Source organism: Gordionus sp. m RMFG-2023, chromosome 2 (assembly GCF_954871325.1).
Source record: "Gordionus sp. m RMFG-2023 chromosome 2, tfGorSpeb1-WG-v2, whole genome shotgun sequence".
In the NCBI taxonomy this organism is placed as follows: domain Eukaryota; kingdom Metazoa; phylum Nematomorpha; class Gordioida; order Chordodea; family Parachordodidae; genus Gordionus; species Gordionus sp. m RMFG-2023.
The window spans coordinates 28550788-28562670 of record NC_088776.1 but is presented as its reverse complement, the minus strand read 5'-3'; the positions used below and the strand labels follow the sequence as shown (position 1 = coordinate 28562670).

The 11883-nt window shown below is 28.1% G+C and overlaps 1 protein-coding gene across 1 annotated transcript in view; it reads left to right on the top strand.

Annotated features, from left to right (window-relative positions):
* Positions 1-7280: 7280 nt before the first annotated feature.
* Positions 7281-11883, top strand: part of LOC135925080 (receptor expression-enhancing protein 1-like) — a 51069-nt gene continuing 46466 nt past the window's right edge. The window contains exon 1 of the mRNA XM_065460243.1: positions 7281-7405. Coding sequence (XP_065316315.1) covers positions 7374-7405 — 32 coding nt within the window. The 5' untranslated portion in view covers positions 7281-7373. The remainder of the gene's footprint in view (positions 7406-11883) is intronic.

Here is an 11883-nt window from a genome sequence, read left to right as displayed (position 1 = left end):
AGCTATGTCTTAGGATTTTCACTATCTGAGGAAAAAATTTAATAGTTTTGTTGAAACGCCCTTATTTTTATAATAATAGCAGAGGAAGGGAAATGTTCTAATAGATGCATCTGTTGAACTGCATAGATGTCCATCTTTCAAATCGCCAAGAATTGACCTCCTGGATTCAAAACATTGGTGATAACCCTGCTCATTTTTGTTCTACCTACCACAAGTAAAGTTTTCACTTATCTTGGAGTCGTTAAATATTATGGGGAAAAGATTCGACCCACACTGTGATGATAAGTAGCTCTGTGAATGTTGTACTACATGATAAGTATATACCATTTCCTCAACTGTAGTTTATCTATATTATTTCTTATTTTTGGAGCATATTTTTGTATTGCAATAGGTGTAGATACACTCCCCTGCACTCAGGCGCGTACGCAGGAATTTGATCTGGGGGGGGGGATAATAAATTTTTTTAAGAAATATAAGTTTTTTAAAAATATCAAGCATAAATTTATTATGACTAATAACTATTCCTAATACACAATTTTAAATTAATGTGAATTATAAAAAAATTATATGTAAAGAAATCACTTAAATGACCCAAAATAGAAATTTGAATTTTTTCAGCCTTTGCACAAAAAGTTTCTTAGGAATAATTGTATTTTGTATGTTATATATTTACAATGTAAAATCCAATCTTCGTTGGGATTGAGCTAATTTTTCAATTATCTCATCCTTGCTTGTCGCCAAATGCCTATGAATATTCAAAAGATCCAAATCTTTCAATCTACTTTCACATGTTGTACTTCTTGGTATGTTTTTCAGAGACCTACTGGCCCGTCCCCTGGGCCGGACATTATTTTAATTTTTTAAAATATACCCGGGCCGGGCCCGAATTTTTTTTAAAAAAACACTCGGGCCGGACCTAAATTTTAAAAAAAAACACCCAAGCCGGGCCTAAATTATTTTTTTAAAAACACCCAGGCCGGGCTGTATTTTTTAAAACAGTCTATATTATAAATCGTTATTATTAGCTATAAAAATCAAAAATAAATAGAATTTTTTTTTAAAAAAACCGGGCCCGGCCTGAAAATTTTATTTTAAAAAAAGCCGGGCCGAGCCTAAAAATTTTAAAAAAAAAGCCGAGCCGGGCCTAAAAATTTTTTTAAAAAAAGCCGGGCCGGGCCTGAAATTTTTTTTAAAAAAACACAGGCCGGGCCATAAAAAATCTTTAAAAAAAATCCGGGCCGTGCCCTGCAAATGGTACTTCTGCAAGCCTCTGTTTTTCTTCTTAAAGTGTTCTCTCATTAGTTTACTAATGGGAAAAGTTTATAAACCCTTTTAATACATTGGGAATTTAATCTAAAATGTGTTTGAAATAATGCAGAGCATCCATAGCATTTTTTGGGACTATATCAACTATAGTTAATCTTATAAACATAATTATTCAGCTAGTAAGGCATCATAAGATACTTTAACAATTTCATAATAAAAATCTAACAAATATTTTTTTTTCTATCACCATCTGAAAAAGGTTGGGAAGGCTTTTTTGGAAGTAATATTTGCAGATGTAAGTGCTGCTTGATGAATTAAAAATTCATTTATTTGGGTTATAAATGTATCTGCATCTAAGATATACTCTTCTACTGATCCTATATGTTTTAACGATGAGCTTGCCTTGCTACAAGTCGAGGGAGACAAATATTAAACACGTATAGCTCTGCTTTTGACTCAACAATAAAATATGAAAATCTTCATCAACGCCCTAATTTCCTTGAGTTCTGATAAAATGCTCTCCGCTATTCTCATCTTCTTAATCAAATCAATGTCATGTTTTTGAAAAGTAATACTTAAAATAGTTGTATAAATAAACAATACATTCTAATGAGAAAAAAAATTTGGAATAAGCATTGAATCCAATAATTTTCTTGCTTCTGAGGAAATATTTCTTTCAGGCCATTGTGATATTTCAGTAATAACGAATAATTGGCCTAACTCCTTAATAGCTGTTAGTGCTTGATGGAAGAGGCTCTATCTCGTTGGACAAGGTTGCAATTTCTTTTTCCCTGTTGGACCAGAAGTTTCAGAAATAATTATTATTTGACTAGAAATTTGAAAATGGTAGATAAATATTACGCCACTAAAAATTTGAAAATAATAAGTAAATATTAAGCCGGAAAATTTGAAATCGAAATTAATTGATAAAATAACTTATGAATGTGATAATAAATGTAATAAAATATATATTTAATATGAGATACGAATAAATATTAACAAATATAAATTAATATAAACAATAATATTTTTGAAAAATATATCCGGCATCTGCATTTTTTGGCTTTGGGGGGGGGGCCGCTGCGTACGCCAATGCCTGCACTGATTATAATAATGTGATTGAACTATAATAAATTAAATAATTATCATTGAAATAAGTACAATATTACCTTATTATGTATTTAAACGTGATACGTGATAATTAAGCGCCTAGCCCTATAATGTTATACACACACACATGAAAATGGCAAACTATGAATAAATGATGTTAATTTATTATTGGTAAAAATAAAACATATGATTGGGCTAAGGATAGAAAGAAATACTATATTTAAAATTTATTTTAAAATTATAAAAATAATCAATTAGTTTCTCAAAATTATTATTTATATATTAAAAACGTTAAAATTCTAAAAATATTGTGCGGGATAAATTTAAAAATTGCGGTAGATTTTTGCGGTAGTTTTACGGGAGTGAGATGTCTGTGTATAAACTAAAAAATTCAGGGAGTTTCCCCCTGATGGGGGGGGGGCCTGGCAACACTGTTCATGACTAAAGTTGGAAGTCTAAAGTAAAAAAATGTAAAAAATAGAAATAATATCTTAATTAATTAATAACTAACTAATTTGAAATATTAGTCTTCTAATCTACTCAAGTTCATAGAATTATTCGTCCTCTAGTCGACTCAAGTATATAATTCTTATTCACGACTCAAGTTAGAAGTCGTAAAAAAATGTAAAAAACAGAACAAATATTTTAATTAATAATAATAAATCTGAAATATTCGTCCTCTAGTTGACTCAAGTTATGACTCATGTTCATAGAACTATTCGACCTCTAGTCTAGTGAAGTATATAATTGGTATTCACGACTGGAAGTCTAAAGTAAAAAATGCTCAGGTTAACGTCTCAAGTCATAGAACTGTTTGTCCTCTAGTCGACTCAAGTATATAATTTGTATTCATGACCAGGGTTGCCATGTCTTCCCCCATCAGCGGGAGACTCCTGCAATTTATTAGTTTACACGCGGACATATTTCTCCCGCAAAACTAAGACAATTGGAAATCTCCCGCAAAAATCTACCGCAATTTTTTAATTTCTCCCGCAATTTTTTTAAAAGTATTTTAACATTTTTAATATATAAATAATAATTTGGAGAGACATTAATTGATTATTTTTATATTTTTAAAATAATTTATAATATTTATTCGAAAAACATGTCTAGTTTGTGAATTTCTTTCTATCCTGTTTTATTTTTATCCAATAATAAATCAACATCATTTGATTCATATAAGTCAGTACAGGGGAGTATATTAACATCGATTTCAATACAAAAATATTCTCAAATAATAAATAATAAAGATGCAACTACATTTGCGGAAATCGTATACATCTATCATATAGCTCAACATTCACAGAGCGATATCATCACAATGTGGGTCGAATCTTTTTCTCATAATATTGAACGACTCCAATATAAGTGCAAACCTTACTTGTGGCAGAACAAAAATGAGCAAGGCTATCACAAGTGTTTTAGTACCTAAATTCTAGAGGTCAATTCTAGACGATTTGAAATGGGCATCCATATGCAATTCTAACAGATGCAACTAATAAGGGAAATATTAAAACATTTCCCTCGATCCTTCGCTATTTTAACAAGAATAAGAACATTTCAATAAAACTGTTAAAATTTTTCCTCGGATAGTGAAAAATCCAACAATGTAGCTAGCCACATAATGGTAAATATCAGGGTTATTAATGATTTGTATGTCAGCTTTCTGCGCTGATAATGCCTCTGTAAATTATGGCAAAAACGAAAGTCGAATTGAGACAGCATAATAAATATTAATACCAATTGGCTGTATATGCCATATACTACATAATTCTTGCAAGAAGGCAATAAATGTACTCTCTGTGGATGTCGAAATAATTGTGATGAAATGTTTTAATGAATTTAGTCATCAACTAAAATAGTTAATAAATTAAAAGAGTTTTTAAAATTTTACAAACCCTTAAAAAAATACTTATTAAATAAAGATTTTAAAAGCTGTCCTAAAATATTGAAAAAATTTTTCGAGTATAAAATGGCAGAAGCATATTTGGGATTCATTTCACATGTAGGAAATCTACTTCATGCAGTTAATATTCAGTTGCAATCAGAATATTATTTATAAAAAAGATTCACAAAATCATGCTACAACTCTGTTCATCTCTACAGTTAAAAATTGATAATAAATTTTATGGCGCTATTGCTAAAAATATTATATTAAAATGTTCAAATAATACTCTAATTAATACATTTTTAAATGAAGCAGATATTTTTATTAATACAATTAGAATATTTACAATCAAAATTTGATTTTAATAACTTTATTTACAAATGTATAAATATTATGACCTTGGAACAGACACCATCAATTGATGGTTTTTATAATTTAATAAATTTATTAAAAATACCGAAAGACATTGATTTCTTGTTTGAGGAAATTGTAATTCTCTCTATTTTTTATGATTCGCCAAAATACTTAAAGTTAAATGGTCTAAAAGCAGAGGAGAAATGGGTAGAAATTTTTCTTAATAACGATAAATCCAAATGCTTGGGAAAAATATGCGAGTATGTCTTCTCCTAACCTCATTCTAATGCCTGATCCGAGCTCATTTTTAGCCTGATGAGGACTGCTTGGAAAAAGGAGAGAAATCGGATTGCTTTAACAACGTTAGAGGCCGAGCTAATGGTTAAACAATATATAATATGTCATGCCAGGAATTTTTTTATAAATATCTCAATAACGGCGATAAACATTTAGTTCTATTATTTAATCTCAAATAAAATATAATTAAGTCTTAGAAATAGCGCCATAAAGTTTATTGTCAATTTTTAACTGTAAAGATGAACACATCTGCAGCATAATTTTGTGAATCTTTGTTAAGATTCTTCTTATTGCAACTACACATTAACAGCATGTAGTAGATTTCATACATGTGAAATCATTCCTAAATATACCTCTATTATTGAAAAAAATTTTCAAAATATTAGGACAGCTTTTATAATCTTTATTTAAGAAATATTTTTTTAAAGGTTTATAAAATTTTAAAATTCTATCGATGGCGGGTATTAAGAACATATTGCAACCAACATTGTGCTGACTCAATTCTGTAAATACACTCTGTTTTTACCAAATTCACTGAGACATTATCAGATCAGAAAGCTGACATACAATTTATTGATAATCTCGAATTTGCTATATTTATCATTATATGGTTAGCTATGTCTTTAGATTTTTCACTATTTGAGGGGAAAAAATTTAATAGTTTTATTGAAACGACCTTAATAATATTTCCTTTATTAGATGCATCTGTTAGAATTACATATGTATGCACATTTTTCAAATCGTCTAGAATTGACCACCTGGATTTAGATCTTAAAACATTGATGATAGCCTTGCTCAATCCACAAGTATAATTTTCATTTATATTAGAGTCGTTAAATATTATGGGAAAAGGATTCAACCAACATTGTGATAATAGGTATCTCTGTGAATGTTGTATTACAAGATAAGTGATTACAATTGCCGCAACTGTAGTTCCATCTTCTTATTTTTGGAGTACCTTATTATGTATTTAAACGTGATACGTGATATTAAGCGCCTATCCCTATAATGTTATCCACACACACGGTAGATTTCCAATTGCGGTCGTTTTGCGGGACATTCGCATAAAATATTTTTTTAATTGTAAAATTAAAATCGTTTTTTTTAAATAAATTTTTTTATTGTTTACATTCTTTTATATATAAAAAAGATAATTGGTTTTTTTTTATAAATTAATATATTTTAATAAATCAAGATGTTATTTTATTTTGAAAAATAGTTACCGACTTTGTATTTATATAAACTAAATAAAAAATAATAGGCGGATAATTAAGTCAATTCCAAATCCCGCCGCAAAATTTTTTTAGCCATTTTTATATTTCTACCGCAAATTTTATATTTCTCCCGCATAATCCCAAATTTCTCCCGCAATTTGAAAATTTTGACCTGGCAACCCTGGGCTTGAGCCTAGTCATATTTTGACTCAAATACAAGCTGAATTTAAGGCTAAGCCGGTTTGGCTCAGGTGTTTATAAATAAATTTCGGCTTAAAAGTCGGCTTGAGCCAAGTTATGAGCCGACTCGAGCCAGCCGCCTAATTTGGCTCAAAGAGTCGGCTTGAGTCAATTTTCGACTCAAAAACTAGATGAGTTTAGGCCCCGGCTTGGCCAGCCGTTTAACAAAACTAATCTCAAATAAATAAATTTTGGATTAAAAGGCGGCTTGAGGCAACTCATTAGCCGGCTTGAGCCAAGTCAACCAGCCAACTAAAAGGGGCTCAATGAGGAGGCATGAATTTTAGTCAATTATTGATTCAAAAACTGGCTGAGTTTAGGGTTTTGCCGGCTTGGCTCAGCCGTTTAGCAACACTATTACCAATCTCAAATAAATAAATTAAGCCTCAATAATCGGCTTGAGTGATACAACAGCTTGAGCTAACGGCTTAAGCCAAAGGCTGAGCGAACCTGAGCCAATGGCTTGAGCCTGAGCCAAATTTTTCGCTCAAAATCTGGCTGTTTTCGGCTAAGCCGGCTTGGCTCAACCGTTAAATAACACTAGTTGCTCTACAATATAAAAAATATTCAATAAACTATACCTCCCTAAACTCCTTACTAATTGACCATTTATTTAATCGGGCACAGGCCATTTTATACCTTCTTACTTCTTATAGACTTTTAAATAACAAGTTCATCTAATTATAGGTCCTTCCCAAGAGGATATTCCTCATAATTGTCGAAGCAAGAGTTGCTCTGTTATGTATATTACTCTGCCATATATATAACACATAGGGCTAGGCCCTTAATGCGACTTTCATGTATTATTTTTTGTTAATAGTTGTACACCACATTGAGATTAATTATATATCTATTTATACTGTCAAACTAATGACAGCCCTAACATATGATTATACATCCTATTTTATTATGATAGGCGCAGTGTATTTCAAAGAAAATGTTAAATTTTGGAACCTTATCAAAAATATAAATGTTTTTATTAATGTGATAATATATTTATAAATATGCTCTCTGCCTTTCTCTCTAGGATAATAATGTAAGACCTTTCAGTATTTTAAACTCAATAAATTTTTCCTATTTTATAATATTTGGAAAAACTAAGCAATATATTTTTTAAGGTTGTTTTTTTCTCTTCATAATGATAAGTAAATCAGTATTAAATTTAAATGTTACATTTTTTAAATAATATTTAACATTTATCCTGTGCATCCCTCACTAGAAGGCTTTACAGACATTTTTTGAAGCCCTTTGGCCAGGCTACATTTAATTATTTCTAAGTCATATTAAAAAGTAATTTATTTTTTACATTGTGTTCATTTTTTGGAAAGAGTGGGTACAACCTTTTGGTATTGATGAACCATATTATATTTTATATGCTATTGTGTAATTTACTTAGCCATATTTGATTACTTTTTTTTAGTCATATATGACATTTTGCAATATAGTATCTTTTCAAAAATATTCCTTTTGCAATATCATAATTATATTTTCAATATCATAATGTTCATTCAAAAATGAAAGTACCATTTTTAAAGTGAAATTGTGTTTTCAAATTATTTTTGAATTTCATTTTTGAAGAAAATATTTTTATCTTTTAATTATTTTTATAATTTAGATATTGAGTTTTTTGTTTTGAGATGATTTTCATATTTTAAATTTTTTAATGTCCAAATTAATCATTTTATATTAAGTGCTCACTTTATCGAGATTTTAAAATATTTTTGTGAACAAAAGTTATGGCATTATTTACCTTACTCTGATCCAAATATTCAGTGTTATTAAATGGCCACTTTAGCCATTCAAGTGGATAAATATTAGTAAGTGTTTATTTGGTTAGAGGTCTGCATTGGGCAGGTTTATGGACCAAAAGCCCCACCCACCCAATGTTTAAAAAAAATTTAACCTGCCCACCCATAGTTTTCAAAAAATATAAACCTGCCTGCCCTGCCCATTTGTCTAAAATTTCTTACCCACCTGCCCATTATTTATAAAAATTTTTAACCCAAGTCTGCTTATAAAATTTAATTATGGCCATTCTTTCAATTTTTTAAGCATCTAATAAAAATATTTCAGCATTACACCTCTACAAAAAGTTTATAATTTAGAAAATAATTTAAGCATAAAAAAATAATCATTTTATTTAATCAAATAGAATATTTATGAAAATAATATTAATATGATATTATATACAATTATAATGCAAAAGTAATAATGAATTGACATTTTCTGGATTCAAACACTTTCTTCTTTGTTCTAAAACTTTCCAGCAATGGTAAATCCTTGTTCAGAAGAAGTACTAGTTTCAGGAATTGCCAATATTTTTATTGCTAATCTTGATAGCTTTGGCAATTTCTTGTCATTTCAACCAAAGTAGGATATCCATTTGAAGTATATCCTCTTCCTCAAGTGAGATCTTTAAATAAAAGTGAAACCAATAAAAATAAATTTAAAAAAGTAATTTAAAATTTAAATTAATTGTAATATGCAGCTTAAAATTTTCTAAATTATCCATATCAAAACTGGTAGATTTAAAGATTTTGTTATTCTGTAATAGGCCTATTCAAAAACGAATTCAAATCGAATAGTGCATTATTCATATTCGATTTGTTTAAATGAATCAAATAATTTACTATTTGAATTTGTACGAATAATAAATTCTACTATTTGTATTCGATTCGAATATTTCGAATTAATTTTTTTAATAAAATAAATCATACTCAAATATATTGACAAATTTTTTTATTACAAATTTGATTTTAAACAGAAAAAATTATAATAATATGTAATCAATAATCTGATAATAAATAATATATAATCAAGTTATAAACAAAATTAAAATGTATATTATTTATTTATTTTATAATTTAAGCCAATTTTTAAGGCAAGGAGTTTTTCTTTTATTTTCTTCCTTATATGACATGCGGTTTTTTGACAAAATTAGTTCCAACTGAGAAAAGCCTTTCACAAGCAGTTGATGTTCCTTGTATAGATAGATAATCCCTTGCCATTTTGGAGAGCATGGGGATCCGATATGCATTTGCCTTCCACCACATACGAATGATTTTAATAATGTTTCTTAGTTTTAGAATTGAAGGATCTAAAATTTTTAAAATTTCTTTGGATATTAAATTAATTACTTGGGCAAAGCATCGGATGTGCCCTATTTTTATTAATGGATATTTTAAAGAAAATGTATCAATAACTGTTTTATTATTAGTTGCATTATCTAAAAGTTATAAAAAAATTTTTATTCTCTAAATTATACATTTTAATTATTTTAACAAAGGCTTTAAATATATTTTCACCTGAATGTGTTTCATTTATTGGACTGACATCCAAAATTATGTTATTTATTTTAAAATTATCATCAATAAAATGGGCTGTTAGCCTTAAAAAAGGAACCTGTGCTGCTAGTCCAAATGTCAGATGAAAAATTAAACTGACTTTTATTTTTATATATTTTTCCTTTACCAACTGTTCTTTATCTGCAAATATATTATAATGTGCAAATTAAAAGTATTGGAGCATAATGATTTTACAGAACAATCAAGATCACTTATAAAATTTTTAAAATCATTTGAATTAATAATTTTAAAAGGTATATTATTATTTATCAATAATTTTAATAAATTATCCTTAAAATTAATTTTTTTTTGAAGAATTTGGTGTAGACTTTAAAAAAATGTCAATTTTATTATTTTTTTTACTAAGGTGTGAATGAAACCTGTTATAATGATTAATAAGAGTAGAGGTTGTTTTGCCTTTACATTTTATATTACTCTTGCAATGATTGCAAGAAGCCTTTTCACCTTCTTTAAGGATTTGATATTGATCCCATATGATTGCTCTCTTTTGTGAGGAAATTTTCTTATCTTTAACATCAAGCATAATTTCATCAGAAACATTCTCCTCTAACATAATTAGGTTAGCTAACAATAATTATTGTTAGAGATGTAATATATTTTTATATACCTCTGGTTTGCTTAATTTTTAATATAATTTATTATGAGATTCAAAAAATAAACTTTTCGTGAGATTCAAAAAATGTGGCAAATAAAAATTTAAATTTTCACTTCAGAAATTTTTAAATTTGTACTAGAATCTTTATAAACACAAACACATCACCTGTCAGATTGGCAGGTCAACAAATAGAAATGACAAATGTTAGATTTATTAAACAATTTATTAAATATTACGAATAATTCGTTTTATTCGAATAATTCGTTTTATTCGAATCGAATAAATGATTATTCGTATTCAGATAAAACAAATAATTTATTATTCGTATTCGTAATTATTCGATTAGATTCGAATTATTTGAATCGAATCTAATATTCGAATTATTTTTGAATAGGCCTATTCTGTAACAACCTCATCCTCCCATATGTCGGGGTTTAATTTTAATGTGGATGCTATTTATTTCAAACATTGCATTTAATATAGCTAAGCGATTTTATAATTTATTAATACCCTTTAATTGGATTCTCTTTGCTTTTGGGGAAACGGGTAAAAATTCACATCGATGTTATATTCGATGCAAAAAAAATCCAACATGTTCAATATGTTTTTTTTACTTCATTAATTACTTCTGACGTCAACATCCTCATTTGTTGGAACTTAGGTATTAAAAATGTTGAAATTTTATGAAGCATATGGGTTTCAAATTTTTTAATTATAATTTTTTTAGCTCTTTTCTTTATTAAATCTATTTCTTTCACAATCTTTTTTCCCATTATATCCATATTTATTTGATTATGCTTATGTAGAAGAAGATTTTACCTATTTTTTTTTATAAATAAAGAAATAATACATAAATCCCCATATATTAATTTTCATACCATATAAGAACGTTCTGTACTGTAGGCCTGCAGTCGCTCTCAAGAACATTAGTTGCATTTTTATATGGCTCCAAATAATCTATCAGTGTTTTCAAACCTTTCTTTCCCATAGATTTTTTCACTCATATCACAAGATTGTAAGAACAAAGAAATCTCATACATTATATAAATGCTTTGTGGCATATTATGCTTTGTATCCATCTTATATCAATATTTTGTTGTTACATCTTGCTCAGATATGTTATGTTGCCACTTTGTTTGAAATAAGTGGTCAACGATTTTGCAGTGATCAAAATGTTATTAATCTCGGAGCATTTTCCAAAATAAAAGTTGGCTGGAATGCATTGCGAAAAATTGTTTTCAACATATGTGCTGAACAGTTTAGTTTATTAAATCTAATATTTGAAAAAATAAACGTAAAATATAGTTCTCTAAATATGAATGTTTTTATTTAGGTTTATACAGAACAGAATCTCTCATAAATTATTATAATATCTATCAATTATAAATTTTATAAAAAATTTACCCTTCCAGCGCTTTTTTAATATTTACTCCTCGGTCCGTTACAAAGATGAGCTTGGAAAAATATTCCCGGGAAACACCAAGTTTTAAATTTTTTTAAAAAACTTTAAAAATATTTTCTCTCTTCTTTTTTTTCTCTTGAAATTGTGAAATA